Genomic DNA, 21,615 nt, shown 5'->3' with positions numbered 1-21,615 from the left:
GATGCTGCCATAAGAGCTCTTCACAGAACAGGCCTGCATGGGACATCTTGCCTCACATCAGCTCTTGTTTGCTGGACCAAATTCTTGGTCATGTTTCTCTCCAGTGCTGATTCTCAAAGGTCGGAATTAGGGTTTTCGTTTATTTTTTTTTTCCCCAAGCACTTAATTCACTGTACCTCCAAGATTCTAAATGATTTCATTGGACGAATCATGACCACCTCACCATTAGGACAGTGGGGGGGGGGGGTGTAAAGATCATTCATGCCCTGGATTTCCTTTTCTATCTCAGGCTCTTTGGATCTCCCCAAATTCATACATTGAAGCCCTAAGTCCACAGGGTGGTGGTGTTTGGAGATGGGGCCTTGGGGAGATAATTAGGCATAGACCCAATCCTGGGGATAGGGCCCTCATGATGGGATTAGCAGCCTTACAAGAAGAGGGGAGCCAGATCTCCCTCTCCATGCCCATACCCAGAGGAAGGGCTGCATGAGGTTATAGGGAGATGAGGTGGTTGGTGAGCCAGGATGAGAGCTCTCACCAGAAACCAAATGAGCTGGCGCCTTGATCTTGGACTTCCCAGCCTCCAAAACTGTGAGACAATAAATTTCTGTTGTTTCAGCCGCCCGGTCTGCGGTATTTTCTTATGGCAGCCTGAGCAGACTAATACTACATCCCAATGTAAAAACCAAATGAACAGAAAAAGAAAAAGGGCATGGCCACACATTTGTACCCAGCCAAACTCCTAATACCAAGAATTCTTCTCAGTTCTTGAGCAGCATGGTGACTCCTGGATGCTAGATCATGTCATAATGGATGGCAGAAGGCTCAGTCCTGAGGTATAACTCTTGCCCTCAAGGCTCACTTAGGTGTCAGGGTCTTGATTATGGCTTTATTAGGACTAAATTTCAAATGGAAACTGGTACGAAACAGATGCTGAGAGCACTTGCCCCCCTTGTATTAAGTCACCTTGTTGTAGATTACCCTCTAGAACCCTGTAATTTACATGTGGTGTCTTCTCATAGGAGCTCTTCAAGTAAATCCGAATTTGTTTAGACAATTTTATGGGTACTGTAAAACCACAATTGAACTTCAGGCCTTTGTAGCAGTACAGCCAAGATGCACTCCAATTAGAAAAAATTGCTGTTAATGTTGTTACGATGTGGTGGCTGCCCACTGCACCCCAGACCTTTGTTCTCCTAAATCCCTCGAGTCTCTTCTTTATTCTTCAGCTAAATAGACAGGCCCCTAGATTCTACGCTTTTGGAATTGTAATAGAGGAGCAATATTGTGCCTCTCTCTTAATTAACCTTGTTAACCAAGGATTTGGAACATTAGCTGGTTAGGCTAAGAGGGCCTTTTGAGCTGCTCAGTACACATCTGTAGTTGAGTAGGATGTCACTCTTGTGAAATAAGATGCCTTTTCTTCTTTGGCATACACCAAATACCTTTATTATTCTTTGAGTAATCGTGTGATATTCTTGTTTAGTGAAATAATGTGTGTAAAGGGCAGAGCTTCATGCCAGGCATAATAAAACCTTAGTTATTGCTTTTATCATTATAAAACAAGGTTGGTTTTTTCCCCCTCCCTCTTTTTAAAAGTTTTCTGTATGGAAAGGAAATACAGGGGCAGAGTTGTCAGAATCATGCAGGCAAGCTCAAGATAAATCAGTCTGCGGTAGATTCCAGCTTCCACATTCCCTGAGACCTTTGCCTTTCTAAGAGCATCTTACCCCCACCATATTCATGACTTGTTTCTTTGACTCTCACTGAGTCTCCTGAGGTACTTCCCATCCTTTCCTGCTTCCCACACAAAAGAAGGTAAGAGACAAAGGCTGCTGTTTTTCTCCGAAGGCAGATACCCCTCCCAGCCTGGGAAGGAGTTCCAGGGATATGGCAATTAACGTATTTTTTTTAATCTTCCTTTTATAGTTAATCTCCAAATCATGAAAGCAGTTGGCCAGTTCATTAAACTGTAGGAATACAATAGGTCTGAAATGAAGGCAGCACAGATGAATGCCAATGCATAAAACTGTCCCATTTGGTGGAAAACTACAACATGAATCTCAACCTGAAATACTAAATTAAACATTTGAAACTAACCACATGAATATGTTTTCAGACTAATAGGCAGCAGTTCATCTAACGCAGTGGAATGTCATCTTCAGAGTAAGAAGTAGCCATTCTTTGATCTCTTCTAGGAAAAAAATGCTCCTGTTTAGAATTTGGCATAAAATCACCTCCTACTAAGTTCATTCAGTGAATGTGCAGGAAGACTCCCTGACACAGTGGCACCTGATGTGCCCTGAGTGGGACTGGCACTGAGTCTGGGAGTACCCAAGGCATGTAGAATTAAGCATTTGTATGGCTGCTTTGGGAAGAAGGCCATGGGATGCTGGCATATCCTACGCCAGGTGGCACAGTTTCAAAAAGGCCAAAGCTGAGAAGAAAAGTGATGGGGAACCCAGAGCTATGGAGTGCATTCTAGCAAAATACTCATCCATGCTCTTCACCTCTCACTGTTCCCTGCTGCAAGTCCAGGGAAAGCCGCCTGCTCCATTTGAGCCACCTCCCCAATGGCTAAAGTATAGGGCAGCTCATGAGAGACAGGATTCTTTTTCTCACACATCTGTTGCAAGCAGAAGTGACAAAAGCAGGCTATTTTTTTTAATTAAACAAAACAAAACCCAACCAAAAAGCAGATACGAACATTATTTTCAAAGGCACTGGTTGAAAATACTAGTCCAGAGAGCAGAAAAAGAATGGTACATGTAGTTTCCAGATATATTGTTGGACAAAAATGCTTTTCTTCATTGAAATAAGAATTATGGAATGCTGGCTATCAGATGACATCAGCCACTGAGTTGGTCTCTACTCTTTCTTGTTCTTGCCAACAAAGCCATCCATTATATTCAAGGCACCCATATAGTCAGCCACAAGCAGTGATACCTTGACAGGCAGGATACTAAAGAGAAACAAGAGAAGTTTTCTTGGTTATTATTATCATGAAAGCATCTTACCAACTCGGTGGAAATGCAGTGTCCCTGACTTGTTGCAGATGAAGTCACTGGCTTACCCACACAGTAGTAGGGGGCTTGTCCACTATCGGGGGAGGGCACTGGCCTGGGGTCTCTATATGTCTTCTTGCTTTCTTTACGTTTACTCAACTCACTTCTCACATCAGTTTCCAGAGCCTCCCTGCACTATGTGATTATTGATGGGAAGCAGTGAAGTCTTGTGGAGTGGGAGGAGCCTGGCTTGAGTCCTAGTTTCATCACTTATAATGCCATCCCAGGTACATTACTTAGTTCTCTTGAGTCTGTTTCTTCTGCTGTAAAATGAAGCCATCAAATCTCATTTTCTGGGACTCCTGTGAGGAATAGATAGGTCCCTAGACCTTTGGCAAGACCCAACTAGGACCACTCATCTTCTCTATCCCTGCTCACCCTTCCCAACAGAGGGCAGACCCCATTAATCCTGACATTCACACTGCAGAGCAAAGGGAGGCATGGTAAACCTAAGACTTGTCCTCACGGTAAGATCAAGGAAAGGACACTGAGCTCACATCCATCTGCAGGCACCACAGGATGTCACATGTTACTTTTTCCATGGTACCTCCCCTGAGCAACACACTGAAACATCAGAGCTCAACCCGCATCACACCCATGCCTCCCACTCTGGGATTTCTCTTTCTTGCTTTGTTTCTTCCTAGCACTTAAGACTACCTGGCATACCTTTTCTTTAACTTAATTTTTTTGTCTGTTTGTTCTCTGTCACCCACCCCACAAGAAGAAAATCTCCATGAGGGCAGGGACTCTGGTCTTTTTCGTTCTTTGTTGTAACCCCAGATCCTAGGACTGGGTTAGCAATTCGTGGTGCTCACTGGGTGCTCTCTCATGCTTACTGAATGAGTATTTGAAGGAATGTGTGATGTCATCCCCTTTATTGAAACTTCATGTTTCTAAATGGTTCTCAGGAACTATGTAGATCTCTCATTAACCGGGGTCCAGAACTAATATCTTATAAAAGTAAATATAACCTCTATGATAATTCAAAAACATTAGAAAAATTAAGTCTCATGTTCTTTACTGTTGGCATTACTATATCACACACTTCTATCTATTAGGCAATAATAGATGGCCACCGTCCTGTGCACATACCCGCTGTCCCATAAACTGTGTGACCCTCACTAATCTACAAGCTATTACAAGCACTGACTTTGAGGTTGTAAATGAGAAAAGTGGCCAGGAGAATAAACGGCATGCTCAGACTTAAGAAACAGCTGGATCATAACCCCAGATTTCAAAGTGCTAGTCAGAGATCCTTTACCCTGCCTCCTACAGCCTGCCGGCTGTATCACTCCTGTGCTAGGTGAAGCCGGACCCATGAAAGGACACATGCAGAATTCTGTACCAAGTACAAAAAGAATACTTGTGCCAAGTAGATACAGTTAACTGAAGAGAAGAAGGCATTTCCTTATGCAAGAAGGACAGTGGCTACCAGCCATAATATCTACCTTCAAATAACTGAAGAATTGTTGTCAAGAGGAATGGAATTAGACACAGTGCTAGAGGGCAGAGCTAGAACTGGTGAACATTTAAAGGAGACAGATTTCAGAGCCATGGAGGGAAGTGGGTTGATAATGGAATGTGCTTCCTTGCAAAGCAGAAGCCCTGATTGGGCAGAGGGTAGGGAGGTATGGTATAATTAGATGACCTCTTACAGTCCAGAAAATGAATTGAGATAGTGGATATATGCAGCTGCTCAGCAATTTGGCATTACCGTTCCTATAGCTGGATCCCATGTTCACAGACTGCAGCTGATGGGTCTCAGCACTAAAATCCAATGGGGAGCAGAGGGGGTAAGCAAAGATGCCCTCTGGTACTTTCAAGAGGTGGTTATTATTTTAGTCTCCTGCCTCCAACTTTTTAAGCCATCTTATGCTTCAAATTTATCCTCCACTGCCAGTTTTACCCATACCAGAGCTTCCTGAAATGTTTGGCTTTACTGTCTGCCCTTGACTTGGGGGATCTGTACTCGAGGAAGCGTGGACACAGTATCTGTTCCAACATGATTATTCTATGATGCCCACAAGAAAGACCATCTGTCAGGGGAAAAAAAAATCACTTCAATCTGTCCACAGATCATTCACTAAACCCACTTGTCTCCAACAATAATGCAATAGTAAGATGGCTGGAAGGATCCAATTCCATCTTCTAGACTCATGGGAAGCACTGCAACTATGCAGATTTGAGACTGTGTCAGCAAACTCCCACAGGAAGGGATCAAAGTTCATTCATTTGACAGATATTTTTAAAGGGGTTCCTCCTGGTAGAAGACTAAGCTATTGACTGGCTCATTGGAGAAGTAACAGGAAGTTGATATTGTTACCTTTTCAAAAACATCACAAACGATATAAACCTTGGTACATATAAGTACACTTTCTCTTGCAGGATGGCATCTACTATCTTGTCAACTACATATTCTGGTTCCAGAACTGGTAACAGAAAAGGACGGCTAAGGAGTAAAAACAAAAACAAAAACCCAAGTTAATAAATTCCTAAAAAAAAAAAATCTTACAAATTAGGGATAAAAGAAGCTTAAGAAATTATCACTTACTTGCCTCTTTGACCTATTTCTATATATACTCCTTTATCATCAACATGCTAATAACAACTTTCCTCTGAAATGGCACCTGATGATTCTAATTAATACACTGGTGTTACAATATGCATATACTTGAAACCATAGCAAGCAACTTCCTGTCATCTCTGTGAGAGGCAGACTTGGGCATTCATGCCCTTTCAGGGATTTTTCAGTCCTTCCATGGAGTCGGCCAGGGAAGGGGGCAGAATGTAGTTTGGTGGCAGAGAGAGAACGCTACAGCCAGGGATGCTGGGGAGGTGGTCAGCACATCTGGCCTCGGGGTGGTAGGAGCTGGACCCAGCCTTGATAAACCCATCCACATTAAAATCAGTATCTTAAACACAAACACATCTGAAGAAGGAAAAAATTCTGAGATCTCTTATAAATCAGGCTAAGAAACGTTAAAAAAAATAGAACAAAATAAAACAGGTGGTTAGTCATTTCTAAAAATGCAGTTTCTCTGAGATCAAAGGACATACTTACACAGTTGAACAACCTTCAAACATGCCAGTGTTAATAAAAAATGGGCATACAATAGTGGTTTTGATGCCGTTTAGTTTCTGGACTACTGTTTCTGCAAATATAGATTCAGCAAATCCAAGGGCTGCAAATTTACTTGCACAGTAATCTGAAAAAGGCAAACAACGCTAATGTATATTCTAGAGCTTTTAAATGGCATTACATCAAAGTTTCCTCATGACACTAATACAAATGGAGAATGAGACAATGATTCCAGAATTATTTTGTAGATCTTGGTCTCTGTGCCAAGAGGAACAAGTGGAGAGGAACAGTATCACGTAAAGGTTGGTTGACAAAAAGGGGCAAGTGCCCTCCAGGAGACACCAGGCTTCCGGGCGCCTCCTGCAGGTCACATTGCTAGACATCACTTCCACTCTGACAAGTGATCAGACACTGTGCCAGCTGTTACACAGGGCACAACGTGGGCGTCCAGTCCTTGTCCCACAGACTTTCCAAAGTATCAGGACAGAGAGATACACAGAAGAAGAAATCCATTAATAAAGGCATGTAGGAGTCCAGGCAAGAGAGATCTGCATGGGCTGTGATACTCAGATCAAATTTTCTTCTAACTCTGACTCTCTTCTGCTTGCTGGAGAAAACCAGACTGAGGAACACCAAGCTCTATCTCTTACACGTCTTGAAAATGCAGGGGGAGTGGGAAGCGGCGTCGATGTCAGTTCTGAGCTTTCTGCCTACAATCATACATCAACTAAACAGCTGCATATTGGACTCAAAAAATGGGAACATTTGGGGGAAGAAAAGGCATTTAGGTGGCCTCTGACTTTCCTTTTCCTCACACCATCCGAAGAGGCAAAGGGGCTGTCCTTGCTCTGGCAAGAAGCAGCCACTACAACTGGCAAGAGTCAGGTCCCTAGGTTGTGGTGGGTTAGACAGTAGAGGACAGGATCTGAGCAGCTTCTAGGATCACCTGAGTCATTTGGTACGAACGCAGGTCAGTGAGCCCCTGCATTTCTGAGGTTCCCATGAGCAGATGTGGTCCAGGACTCTAGCAATCTGCATTCTAAATAGCACCCTCGCTGATTCTGATGCAGGGGAGCCAAGATCCACACCGAGGGAATTACAAAAATCTTACACATGTTTCTAGGGTGAACAGGGCATGGGAGAGTCTTATATCCTAAGACAGAGATATTGTGCCAGGAAAAGGATTCAGAGGAGCTGCAAATAGACCTGTAGGAGTTCAGAGACCCATGAGGTAACAATAATACCTGGTGAATTCTAAGAAGGATGGAGGAAAGGAAGTTTCACGCACGGGGAGATGTGTATAGATGGGTAACTGTATAGATTTGGGGTGACTGGTGGTTCTGAAAACCCTATTCCTGTAATTGAGGTGAACTGTGCCAAGACCACTGCTATGCACCTTGAGCTTCGAGTCTTCAACCAGTGGACAAGCAGCGAGGATAATTTTAGATTTCTTGGGCTTGAGAAACTTTCTCCAAGCCCACACCAGAAAGAATCTATTTAATGGAAATTTCAGAAGCCAGAATGCTCCTCCTTACCATCCTGATAACAGCACCAGGGAAATTCTGGGGGACGGTGCCTATGCTCATCACTTGTATAAAAATAATTTATCAGTAAGGTCTCTTTCTTTCTTTTTTTAAAGCCCAGGGAACTGCACTGACCCAATGATTCCAAAGTGCATAGTTCAACCTTGTATAAGCAAATCTGATGGGCAGCTTTGCTGTACCATGTTCTCAACCACTTACCTTATTGAGTATGGCTCTTAATTTATAACCCTTTATCATTTGTACATCAAATCAACGCTGATTATTCAGAGCTAAGTAAGATAAAGTCATAAAACTTTTTGCAACTGCTAAATTTCTCTTACCTGCCAGTTTACTTATTCCAACTAATCCAGCTGAACTTGAAATGCAAACCAAATGTCCATGGTTATTAGCGATCATAGCAGGTAGAAAGGACTTACAAGTCTAAGAAGAACAAGGAAGAACTGTTAACATTTTGTACTTTTTTTCAGAAGGTTATATGACCATTCTGATGAAAAGAGAGTCTTTCAAGTTCATAAAAATACCTGAAGGCACTGGGGTATAAAAATGTAAACATCTGGAAAGTAAGCCTCGTAGTTTGTTCAAGCTCGTAAATCAGTATTTTCCTGGTGGCAGTTCCAATATTATAAAAAAGTATTTATTAAGACTTATATTTAGCTCATATTTGACTTTGAAAAACAATATTCAGACAATAATTGAAGCAGTATTGGAGAATCTTAACTGTGGCAGACACAATCCACAAACCAGTAAGAGTACTTGGAGAGGTATGATTATTTAGATTTACATTGCCTTTCCCACACTCCTGCTTGGATCATATTTGGATTTCAAATTTTTCGGAACATTATTCATAGGACACACTGATGTTGGCGTCAGTTTAAAAACATCACTTTGTTTTGAAATTCACCTCTACTTTGAATAATGGTTTCTAATTTTTATTCCACGCCAGTAGAGAGGATAGAAGATAGAGAGAAAGAAAGGATGTGTGCTGTGTCTCAGTACTCTAGAGCACCTTCACCTTTGATGTGGGGCCTGGAAAAAGAAGGTAAAGGAGGGAGAAATGAGCTTTGATAGAAGATATATTCTACAACACAGAAATAAGTCTTAAATAGAAATACTTTAAAAAAAAAGAAAAAAGAAATACTTGCTTATTTATGTGAATTTGTATTCATGCTTATTTTCAAATTTGAATCATATGAATAAATATGAGAAAAGGGATCTCTTATAAAAGTCAAACAACCTTTGTGTGCATCACAATGACTTTCAGAGAGAAACTAACGCTTAGAGAGAGGTGGAAAATCACAACAGCACAGCATAATAAAGAGCTCCCTGAGTTGTGATGGCCTGAGATGAGTCTCTTTACTTCTCCCTGGGGATGCGTCCCTTAGGAGCACGGTCACCAGGAGCCCTCTGACCCACTAGCAAGTGCCTACTCTATGCAGGGGCTCAAAGAACGTATGTGGATTTGACCAGGAAGAGTGTCCAGAGTGAGGATGATGGGGGCCGGGGACACACCAGCATTTTGGGGACAACTAGAGGAAGAGGGAGACAAAGGAGAGAGAGAGAGGAGAACCAGGAGAAAAAAGAACACAGCAGGAGTAGAGACTTTCGATGAGATTATGGTTTTATCTTAATTCTGGCTGAAGACTCTAACTTCATCCTAATGAAGGAGAGGGATATTTGGGACAAGACACCATAAATCACTTGCAGTAGCTCCTGAAGGTAGGCAGTGGCCACTTAGTTCTGGATCTTTCCATCTTTCTCCTGGAAATAATACGAACACCAATAATACCACCAATGCCAGGACACTTTTGGTGAAAGTAGGGGACAGAAACCTATAAAGTCCAAATAACATTGGACTTCAGTTGTCAAATGAGAGTTGGGCAGGGAGTCCAAGCGAGGAGACACAAGGAGCATGAGGGGAAGCTAAGACGTCCAGGAGAGTCGAAGGAGAGATGTCTCCTTCGTTCCAGGAGAGAACCACCCAGGGCAGTGGGAGCAGGGAAAGGCAAGGGAGGGTAATGCCCGTGGGTGAGGAGGCATGGCAAGACTGGTTTTAGCTAAAGCCAGGAAAACCCAACATCTGTAAGGGGCAGATCACCTTGGAGGTCAGGGGCTGTGCCCTTTAATGCCCACAGCTCCTGTCCTGTGCCTTTTGATGTCACCAAGCATACTGGTACAAATTCTCCTTTCCCTGGTTAGATACTTAGGGAGGTGACTGCAGGTCTTGGTTTGCCCAGAAGAGACGTGATTAATGATTATTTAATAATGCTCACTTTCACTTTATTATATATATATATATATATATATATATATATATATATATATATCCACTTTCAAAAGAGTTCTGCCTAGGCAAATTATAAGGTCACCCTGGTCACGCCTAGGCAAATTATAAGGTCACCCTGCTGTCATTTCTGTGTAGCCTTGAGCAAATCTTTTAACTCCCCTGATCCCTTATTTCACGGAGCTATTTTTTTTTTAAAGATTTTATTTATTTATTAGAGACACAGCGAATGAGAGAGAGAGAGGCAGAGACACAGGCAGAGGGAGAAGCAGGCTCCATGCAGGGAGCCCGACCCGGGACTCGATCCCGGGTCTCCAGGATCACACCCCGGGCTGAAGGCGGCGCTAAACCGCTAAGCCACCGGGGCTACCCTCACTAAGCTATTTCAAGGATTATACAGGAGGTGCCAAGGAAAGTATCCGACATAAACTGGCGATCAATAAGTGACAGTAAGGCCTTGGGACAGTTGTGTCTTTGCAGGATTCCTGAGCAGAGGCTCAGACAGGTGCAGGTTACATCAGATCAAGGGGGGACAACTGGGTAGACTGAGACGAATCTAAAATCAAGACGTCTGTGCTTTAGTTAGGGGCAAATAAAATTTTAAGAGAACTAGAGGAGGGGTTCTTTCTAAATTCAGAGTAACTTTATATTTGTTATAAGAAGAAAGAAATAATTACCCATAAGTGTGCTTTGAAATTCACATCTAAAGCTTTTTCCATCAGCTCATCTGGGCAGTCGAGGAAATTTTTGCCTGTCACGATTCCGGCATTGTTGATTAGGATGGAGATATCGCCAACTTCTTTTTTAACCTGAATTGAATGACAGGAGCAACAGCACCAATGGAGTAATTCTTTACATGATCTAAGTCTCGTCTTCCCATAGCTTTCTATGTTTCTTTTCCTTGTTAACTCAGATGGAGTGTACGCACCCGGCAAATAAAGTATCCTTTATTTTCTTTGCTGAGTTTATAGTGCGTCAGACATCCACGTCTGATGCTCTTCTTATTTTTCCCCCTGTCTTAGGACCATTCCAACATTGCAGGGCCACTACCTTCCTTAACAATTAGAGCAGTTAGAGCTATTCTTATACTCGGTGATCAGTCACATTGCTTCAGGCTCTGTGTAAGTGGCAGGTCATTTCAATTATTGTAATAGGACATAAGGCCTTATAGCCAAGTCCTAGAAATCAAGACCCAGCACACACTGAGGCGAGGTGGAGTAGGAAGACACAGAAAGAACACGAAGTTCCTAAACAGGTTTGACGTGGCACAGCTCAGAACCTGTCTGTCCTGCTTGTACCAGCTAGCTGGTTTTCTTCTCCCTACCACACGCTTCTAGGTGTTAAGATATGTGAAGGGAGGATCAGGGGTTGCTGCAACACTGGCCAGAGCAGGTACTCAATGACTTGTAGTTAAGAAACAAGATTTCTGGGTGTGACCTTGGAGCGTTTTGTTTATGGTAAATCTTTAGCTTATAATCTTGGCTCTTATGGTAGAAGTGAGCACAGGATTTTCCAGGATTGGTGACAGGAGATGGTGGTGTCCCTTTGCCTTTCTGTGTTTTGAATTTCATTACTGTGATTTGTATCCTACAGCAGGGGCTCTGTCCCCAGATCAGTGAGAACCACTGGTTGCACTTGCCCTGTGCTCAACAACAGGAAGCTCACGGCAGTACCCTTAACATCTCCAGTTCTCTCTGTGTGTGTGTATATGTGTGTGCACGTGTGCGTGCATGCGTGCACCTCCCTATATGAATGGCACAGGCTGGCACAGGCTGGCACAGAACGGGCTGTATTACTGAAGCTGGGTAGAAGCCGCCACCTCTCTCATCTATGTTGTGGAAGGCCTGGGTCCCAGCAACGAGGGTGATGTGTAAGGTATTTATTAGCCAACTAGATCCGTAGCCTAGGGAAAATTCAGGATGAAATAGAGCCTACAGAAACCCCACATTTTATGACAGAGCTTCCTACAGAAACCCCACATTTTATGATAGAGCTTTCAGATAAAAGCACTGTCAACACTCTGACTTCAAGTTTTATTTGGAGAGGGGCTAAAACATTGAAGTCAAATTCAAGCTGAACAGCAGTCGAGGCTAGAAACAACTAGCTTTACCTGGGGTTAAAATCAGGTCCAGGCTTCCAGGTCATTCCAGGTGTCATGAACGAATCAAGGGAATAAAAGGCACAGCATGAAGCATATAGTCAGGGAACTGTAATAGTGTTGTATGGTGCCAGTTGGTACCAGCACCTGTTGTGAGCGTAACATAACACATGGAACTGCTGAATCACTGTGTTGTACATCTAAAGCTAATATAACATTGTCTATAAACTATACTCCAAAAAAAAAATAAAGAAAGAAAAGAAAAGAAAAGCTGGACAGGGCTGTGGACTGGAAGACAGTACCAGCATCAGAGGCTGATGTCCTAGCTCAATCATGGATGGCAAAGCTGGAAGTTACATCACAGAGAAATAAATAGGTGTGTGTATCCACTGGTGCTTCCTTCATGAACAAAGCATGTTATCATGTCCTTGACAGAATAAACATCAGAATTTCAAAATGGCATCTGGTTTTATTATCCATGGCTTGTATCTTTGAAGTATGTGAAAATTCTATCTTTATGAATCATACTTTAAATGTACTGGGCTAAGTATTTGTGATAAGATTTTTCATGTGAATAATCTTCCTATTGCTTTATCTGTTTTGTACATAGGTTTATCTTTTTTTTTTTTTTTAAGGATTATCTTGCTCCAAAGTCTGCTTTTTCCTTTTATGTAAAGCTTTGAAAGACATCATGAGTATTCAGCCTCTGCCCTGTTGGGGAAAAAAGGGATCAAGTTCAACTGTAGTTCACTTATATATTTAACTATTACTGACCAGATAACACAATAAAGCTCATCCATGGGATGAACTTATGCTCATAATTGTTTGCAATTATGCTTTTTTATAAGAGACACGGGGTACCATCTAAGGGAAATGATACAGACTAGTTTTTAACTAGTTTTCTTTTTTTTGCATCCATTATTCTCCTCATTGTAAGAATGTGGCAACAGTCTGTTCAACCCTGGATAACAGGTCTAGTGAGATTCCCACAGAAACTGTCCCTGCCTAATGGTAGGGATTCCTCTACAAACATCCACGCTGTAAGAAAAGCAAGAAGACAGCAAATCAGTGTCTAACTTTAAACTGTCCAAGATACTGGGATGCCTGGGTGGCCCAGTGGTTCAGCATCTGCCTTTGGATCAGGGTGTGATCTTGGAGTCCTGGGATCGAGTCCCACATCAGACTCTCTGCATGGAGCCTGCTTCTCCCTCTGCCTGTGTCTGTCTCTGTCTCTCTCTCTCTCGGTGTCTCTCATGAATAAATAAATTAATTAAAAAAATAAACTGTCCAAGATACTAATTTTAACTTCCCAACCACAACTTATTAGTGGTGATGGGCAATAAAGAAAGGTCTGCTAGTGACCACGTGGTTTAAAAAAAATGAAACATTCCTGAAATTTGACCTTGCACATCAGGAAGCAGAAATAAACCTTAAGGTGTTCTCATAGATGTCACAAATAAGGCTTTTTTTTCCCTATTGAATCAATGCAGTCAACTGGAGGTATGCCAAGTAAAATTGATTCTGATTTGGACTAAGGGATATCATTAAATGTACTCAGACACTTCCACATGCCATGGTAAAAGGTATGCCACTACATAGCCCTAGTCTGGTCTTGTGTTCATTGTTCTAAATAATTGCTTACCTAGGATGCCAAGTTCTGAACTTGGGGCCAAACTATGATCTGGGGACACAAGCATTCAAAGTTCTTGGTGTCTGTGGAGATGGCACACTGTCATACCACCCTGAAAAGTTTCACCTTGATCACTGCTCTATGGAATACTTAAAAAAAAAATTCCCAGTACCTTCTCTCTATCCAGAATAAGAAGGGCAAATGGCTGGTTTATGAGTGGAGTTGAGTTTGCTTCCCCTGAATTGAGAAGAGCACGTAATCAATTCTTTTCAAGACCCATAAGTAAGAAAAGCTGAATAATAAGCTGGTAATATTCAATGTTTGACCATTTCTGAGCTAAGCATCTTGGCCAGAACTAAATCACAGATATAGGGAAGAGGCAATTATTTATTTATAGAGTGTCTCATATTAGCTTGCTCAATATTGGAAGGTCATCAGGACTTGAACATGAACCAATTATTGCTTAACAGTGGCTAGAGAAGTTGTTTGCCATCATCATGAGTGAACACATCAGGTGATCAGTGCTTCAAATGCACAGGGATTAATCTGTGAGGTTGGCAAAGGCAAAGACACACCTGCACCTTGAGGGAGGTGCTAGCTTGTCAGGTTTCGGTCTCCAGACTGTACTGGGCTGCCAGGGATTGGAGATGGTAGTTACAGATGTATAGCATTTAAAGACAAATTTAAACAGAAGCTACACAATCACCCACCAATGACCTGCCAACCTTACCACTAGGAAGTGAGGTGGGAAGGAGATTTGAGGTAGGGTCTACAGGCTGTGAAAGAGCTTTCCAATGTGGCTGACCTGCTCTTTGCAGGCCAGTCTGGTTCCTTCCTTCTTACTGAATTGGGGAATTCTGGGTGCCACCAAAAAAGTGGCCCAGGATAGTGATGTGCGGAGTACTCATGACAATGAGGCGGGGAGGGGATAGAGAAAATCCTTATGAGGGAAAAGAGGCAGCAACAAGTATGTGCCTCAATGAACTAAGAAAACTCTTTCCACTGCATAGTGGGGTTATGACTTCCTGGAAGCCTTCTTTACTCGTGTAGCTGTATCATCACCAAAGAAGCCATAGCAGTTATGAGTCTTTAGGATGAATAAAATATTCTGATTTTCTTATGACTATTTTAAAAGAAATACACATTCAAATGAAAGGCACTGTGGTATGGTGGAAACTGCTGGATTTAAACTCAGACTGAAATGGGTTCAAGCCTTGACTTAGTTATGTGCTAGCTCTGGGACCCTGAATAGATTATTCCATATCTCTAGGTCTCCTTTCTCTTCCAGGAAGGGGGCCACCCTCTACCTCTTATACTGTAACAGGGGCCGCACAGTCCCTACCGTCCACTGGGCAGGGAAGAGTAGGTCCTCTGGAGTCAACAGACTCAAGGCTGAGCTGGATCTTTGCTACTTAGTAGCTGTTTCTTAGGGGAGCTACTTACCTCCTTAAGTCTTGGTTTCCTTATTTGTGAAATGGGCCTCATAATGGACCTCACTTTATAGGATTATGATATAATATAGATGGGGTGCTTAGTATGGTATATTGTACACAGTGACAATTCAAAAACCCTAATTTTCACTCCCCAATTCTTTTTTTTTTTTTTTTTGAGAGAGAGAGAGAGACAGAGACAGAGATAGCGAGAGAGAGGGTGAGTGGAGAGGAGAGGGAGAAGCAGGCTCTATCCCAGGACCCTGGGATCATGACCTGAGCCTCCCAGGCGGCCCTCCCTAACAGCTTTTAAGTTAAAGGGTGCTGGAGACAGGCAAATCTGCACTGAGCAAGGCAAAGGGACAGAGGAGGCATGCGTGTGGGCGTATCTCAGAGTGCTCACTACCCACGGGGAAGAGCGAGACACAAGAACTACCTGCTCGGCCACTCTGTATATGTCTTCCCTTTGGCTGCAGTCGCAAGTGTAGGCATAAACTCTTGTGGCTCCGGCTTCCTGGGCCATCCTGCACGTGTCTTCGTTCCCCTCCTTGTTGATATCCCAGAGAACCAGCACCGATCCAAGGCGGGCAAATCTGAGGGCCAAGAGCCTTCCCAGTCCGCTCCCGGCGCCAGTGATGAGCACGATTTCACCAGCAACGTTCTTCCGTGGTTTGGGGATGATGGTGAAAACCATAGATTCCAGAAACGCAATCACTGATTTTCCTAAGAAAACGACCAAGTCCTTGGCTGACTTCAGGTTAGAAGCCATGTTGTGGCTGAGACCTATGAGAAAAAGAGACCCACATAAAGACCTCGGTGACTATTCCCTCTGAGTGTGCAGACGACCCAGAGCTCATGCTTTCTGAGATAGTCGGAGAAACTGGGACATGTAATTTAAACTTCCCTCTTGGTGGCAGACTTTGAACTTAGACACAGAGACTGTGTCTTGGCCAGCTTTCATTGACAGCACCAAGCGGGGCTCACATCTGAGTGTTGTACAGGACAGAAACGTTCCCTAACTAGGAGGTGTAACCATGCCAAAGTTTAACACAAAGGAGAAGTTAATTATTTCTCATAGTTAACCTTTCTTCATAATAATCTCAAGTCCTGTTGACTGCTTTTATTATATTGTAATGTTTGTGTGATAACTGCTACCTCTCTGGTTTTACTTTTGTCTCCTTTTAGGTTTGTGGTTATTGTTGTTGTTGTTTTTAAGATTTATTTATTTGAGAGAGAGAGAGAGAGAGTGAGCATGAGCAGGGGAAGGGGGCAGAGGGAGAGGTTGCGGGAGAGAAGCAGACTTCCTGCTGAGAACAGAGCCCTATGCAGGGCTCTATCCCATGACCCTGCGATTATGACCTGAGCCAAAACCAAGAGTCCAACTCTTAACCAACTGAGTCACCCAGGCGCCTCTGGGTTGTGTTTTTTAATTTGCACAGTTCTTCTTTAACTCTGTGTCACTATTTAAAATCTGACATTCAATAGATAAAGAAGATGTAGGGCAACACGCACGCACACACGCGCGCGCACACACACAGATACCACACAAAGGAATGTCATGCAGCCTTAAAAAAGAAGGAGATCATGCTATTTTCAACAACATGGATAGAACTAGTGAGTATAATGCTAAGTAAAATGAGTCAAACTGTGAAAGACAAGTACCATATGGTTTCACTCATACATGGAATCTAAAAAAAAAAGAATACACAAGTAAACAAAAAGAAGAATCAGACCTATAAATACAGAGAAAAATGGAGGGAGGATGGGGAAAATAACTGAAGGGGAGTGGGAGATACAGGCTGCCTTCCAGTTATAGAATGTGTAAGTCATGAGAATAAAAGGCACAGCACAGGGAGTATAGTTAATGACACTGTAACAGTGCTGTGTGGTGACAGATGGTAGCTACACTTGTGTGCACAGCATGACATCTAGACTTGTTAAATCACTATATTATACACCTGAAACTAATGTAATATGGCATGTCAACTATACTCAAGTAAAAAACTTAAAAAAAAAATCCGAGATTCAAGAAAAAAATGTAAAATCCTATTTGTAGAACACATTCCAAAAGGAGTCATTGATATTCTAAACTTTTCAGTTTCACTGTGAGCGTGGGATACCCCTTCCCCAGATTCTGGGAACTCCATCCCACATCACTGACCCTTCAGCCTTGGGACTGTAGAATATAGGTGAGAGACAGATGAGACCACTGTCCTGCCCTGCCCCTGCCTACCTGTGAAACCTAGGGCAGGCTACTTGCCTATCTGGGCCACCATCTCCACGTATCTACTGGTCCTGTGACATAGGGTGGCTTTGCAGATGAAATAGGAATGAATGTTATGTGCAGGACCACAATGCTAGCTCACAGTAAGTGCTTTATGAATGTTAGCATGTTTCTCAGATTTGGAGTCCTGCTCACCAAGAAATCACCCAATAGGTTTGCTGAATGAATAAAAGGCCTCCCTTTGACAAGCTCATACAGGGCTATAGTTTACATCCTGTTATCAGTTGCTCACCCTTTAGTGAGAATGAGTTTATAAGATGCTTTACTAAAAGCCAGCTGGGAAAGGGAAGGTCTTATTTCCTACAGGATGAGAAGACATGTTTAGCAGGAGCATCCTGTGCTGGAGGTGGGAGGCTTCTCTGAATGGGGTGTCCAATTGAGAGGCACAGATGAGGGCAGGAGATGTCCTTCATTAAAGAACCAGCAGATTCACTTACTTGGCAGTTTGGTTGAGGATAGACTAGTCACTATTTATGATGATGGGTGGATAGATTCATCAACAGCAGGGCTTGGAGCATGGTGAGACCCTTAGAAGTCACTGTGACCTAAATTGTTGTTTCTTGGCTCATTGTACAGATGGGACGGAAGATCAGTAAGACTATGTATATAGTTTACCCCAGGTCCTGGTGCTAGGTAGTGCAGGGCCAGCTGAGTTCATTTATTATATTTACTGAGCCCTGATGCTGTGCAAGTCTGATGCTGGACATTGGGACTGAGGGAGTGGGCAGCCTCCCATGATCACTGTCTTTGTGAACCAAGGGTCTAGTTGAAGAAACAGACACTGAGCAAATAAATACATCACTACAAACTGTTATATTACAAATAAAACTACAGGGTGCTATAGAGAATAGATGGGAGATCTGGTTTAGATTGGGTGCTGGGGAAGAAGCAACAAAAGAGATTTGGTGGAAGGTGACATTTGAGCAAATGAGGAATGGTCAGAGGTACACAGAGAGAGAGATCTGGGAGTAGCCTGACCAACAGATGGAAGGAAGAGTTTGAGGCTCGAGGTAGTTAAAGCCTGAGAATTAGAATCCTGGTGGTAGGAGGCATGGATGTTTTGGTTAAAGAGAGTTCTTGTGGGGATCCCTGGGTAGCGCAGCGGTTTGGCGCCTGCCTTTGGCCCAGGGCGCGATCCTGGAGACCCAGGATCGAATCCCACGTCGGGCTCCCGGTGCATGGAGCCTGCTTCTCCCTCTGCCTGTGTCTCTGCCTCTCTCTCTCTCTCTCTCTCTGTGACTATCATAAATTAAAAAAAAAAAAAAAAAAAAAAAGAGAGTTCTTGTGGAGCACTGGGTTTCACCATACTTTGGATGAAATGGCCCTCAAACTCTCTGACATTTTTGCTCGGATTTATTTTCATATAGTAGCTTTGGATGATTGATTTGAATGATTTGCTGAATGTAAAAAAAGGCCTCCCCTTTTAGAAAAGAGCCTCTCAGGCTCTGCAGAATTTGGAAGGAAGGTGCCTTAAAGGGAAAACAGTGGTTTTCAGACTTTCATTTTAAGCACAGTTGAGGGGACTGTGTCTTTAGACTGGCAAGGATGACGGCCAGACTTGCCACAGTAATGGGGCACCCTGGGCACCTTCTCCAGGCAGCAGCCTGGGTGACTCCCAACAGTCCTTCCATGAGAAAACCTACACCAGCTCATCCATGCCCCCTTTCAGGCACACCACTATGCAAGTCCACGCCAGAGGGACAGAGGTCTGTTTCTTTCCTCAGTGGGTTCCAACACCATGTGGATGGCTAGGACTCTCACCACTGACCTGGGAGAAGGTTCTTAATGCCAGAGGCCCTAAACTCCAGCAGCCCACTGTCTCAGTGCTGGCACGATGTAAGACCTAGAGCAACATCTTACCGCTTATTGCTGTCTCAGCCAATGTTTACTAGGTTCTTAAGAGCTTGGCATCCTGAGATCGCCCTCACTTGGGGTTTAGGGTGTCTGTTGGGTATCTGCACAGATAGTCAGTTGTAGAGAATAAAGTTTGCGCTGGAATTCTGGATCTGCCACTGATTTCTCTGCAACGTTGGTTAAAGTTTTCTTTTGTGCCTCTTCTAATAAGAGGATTCCACACTATGCACTGATGGAGGAAATGTGGAAGTGAAAAGATTTAATATGCTTCTCTCTCTGTCTCTCATGAATAAATAAATAAAATCTAAAAAAAAAGATTTAATACAGTCAAGTATTAAGGCATGTAATATGGTCCCTATGTTCCCTTATGAAATTTCTGAGCACATTGGGCAAAGAAAAAGGTCTTCACTGTCCTGCACACAGCTCCCTCCAGGATGTACTGGGTGGGGGCAGGGGTGGGGCAGGAGGAGCTGGGCTGGATTTCAGCACCTGCCGGGTGACACCTCATCTCCATCTCCACCCCTCCTGCCCAGAATGTGGAGGCCTTGCTAGAACCATGCCGGGCACAATGACTATGCATTGGCTAGAGCTATGATTGGTGCTCCTGCATAGGAATGACGATCCCTGCCCATAGGAAGGAAAGATGGTTCTAGTAAGCATACTTACAAACACCTTGTAAATAAACGTAAGGTTTCATTTTAGTGTAAAGACTCTTAGGAAGTTACAGAATATATTAAATTTAATCAGTTTATACACCTCTTTGGGGTCTGCATCCCATTCCCTGACTAGTTCAAAAACTGAACTAACTTGAGGCACCTGGCCAGCTCAGTCCAGAGGGCAGCGACTCTGGATCGCAGAGTCGTGAGTTCAAGCCCCACGCTGGGCACAGAGCTCACTTTGGAAAAATAAAAAAGAAAGAAAGAAGAAAAAGAAAAGAAGAAGAAGAAGAAGAAGAAGCAGCAGCAGCAGCTAAACTACCCTGTGCAGTGTAAACACGTGCCTTCTTCCCAGGCCAGGGCGCACGCAGCCAGTTAGGGGGACGTGAGGAATTGGGGGCGGCGAGGGGGGCAGACGCGCCGGGCAGCGGAGAGCAGGTGCCGCTCCCTCCCGCCCACCCCAGTCCGCCGGCCCGTGGGCTCCCCCCCGGGGCCCCCTCGTACCCCGCCCCGTGCCCCCCCCCCCAGCCCCAGCAGTGCCCCCCGGGCGGGGCACCGAGCTACGGGCGCCTCCGGCCGCCCAGCGCCCCTCCCCGCCCGGGGGATTGCGCGCCGGGTCCGAGGTCGGTCACTCACCGAGCGCACGCAGCGTCGCTGCCGGCCCAGGAGCGGTGTCTGCGGGGGGCGCCGCGTCGCTGGCTCGCGGCTGGACGAGGTTCCGGGGTTTATCTCGGAGGCGGCCCCAGGCCAAGTCCACGGCTGCCGGCTCCGCCCGCGTGGGTGGAGCCGCCCCGGGGCCGCAGCCACGTGGGCCCGCGCTCGCTCCCCCCTTTCCTTTTCTTTCTCCCTTCTCCTTCCTTCTCCTTCTCTTTCCTTCCTTCCTTCTTCCCTCCTCCCTTCCCTCCTCCCTTCCCTCCTCCCTTCCCTCCTCCCTTCCCTCCTCCCTCCCTCCCTTCCTTCCTTCCTTCCTTCCTTCCTTCCTTCCTTCCTTCCCTCCTCCTTTCCTCCCTCCCTCCCTTCCGTCTTTCTCCCCTCCCTCCCTTCCCCCCTCCCTTCCCTCCTCCCTTCCTTCCTTCCTTCCATCCTTCCCTCCTTCCCTCCCTCCCTCCTCTGTTCCCTCCTTCCTTCCTTCCCTCCTCCTTTCCTCCCTCCCTCCCTTCCCTCTCTCCCTCCTTCCTTCTTTTTCCCTTCTTCCTCCCTTCCTCCCTTCCTTCCTTCCCTCCTTCCCTCCCTCCCTCCTTCCTCCCTCCTTCCTTCCTTCCTTTTCCTTCTTTCATTTTCCTTCCTTTTTCCTCCAGGCCACTAGCCCGGGGATATCCTATCGTTATGGCTGGACACAGGCGCTGGGATTTCAGTTTGAAGAATCATCCCTGGAGTTTGGAAATGTCTGGTATCCAGGCTGCATCCCACATAATTAAATCAGAATTTCTGAGTTGGAAGGGGCCCAGGTATCAGCATTTAAAAAGTTTCCAGGGATCCCTGGGTGGCGCAGCGGTTTGGCGCCTGCCTTTGGCCCAGGGCGCGATCCTGGAGACCCGGGATCGAATCCCACGTCGGGCTCCCGGTGCATGGAGCCTGCTTCTCCCTCTGCCTGTGTCTCTGCCTCTCTCTCTCTCTGTGACTATCATAAATAATAAATAAAAATAAAAAAAAAAAGTTTCCAAAGCACAGCCCAGGAGGAGGGTAGGAAAGGA

General features: G+C 44.5%; 1 protein-coding gene across 1 annotated transcript; it reads right to left on the bottom strand.

Moving 5' to 3' along the window:
- Nucleotides 1-2,642: 2,642 nt before the first annotated feature.
- On the bottom strand, nucleotides 2,643-20,712 carry SDR16C5 (short chain dehydrogenase/reductase family 16C member 5). The gene is made up of 7 exons (XM_072804582.1): nucleotides 20,558-20,712; nucleotides 15,564-15,910; nucleotides 10,647-10,778; nucleotides 8,009-8,108; nucleotides 6,127-6,271; nucleotides 5,389-5,514; nucleotides 2,643-2,962 (listed from the first exon to the last, which is right to left on the bottom strand). Exons 2-7 carry the CDS (start codon nucleotides 15,894-15,896, stop codon nucleotides 2,869-2,871), a joined length of 930 nt encoding a protein of 309 aa, XP_072660683.1. The 5' UTR covers nucleotides 15,897-15,910; nucleotides 20,558-20,712; the 3' UTR covers nucleotides 2,643-2,868.
- Between the last annotated feature and the right edge of the window lie 903 nt (nucleotides 20,713-21,615).

This window comes from Canis lupus, chromosome 28 (genome assembly GCF_048164855.1).
Source record: "Canis lupus baileyi chromosome 28, mCanLup2.hap1, whole genome shotgun sequence".
In the NCBI taxonomy this organism is placed as follows: domain Eukaryota; kingdom Metazoa; phylum Chordata; class Mammalia; order Carnivora; family Canidae; genus Canis; species Canis lupus.
This window is presented reverse-complemented; position numbering and strand designations above follow the sequence as displayed.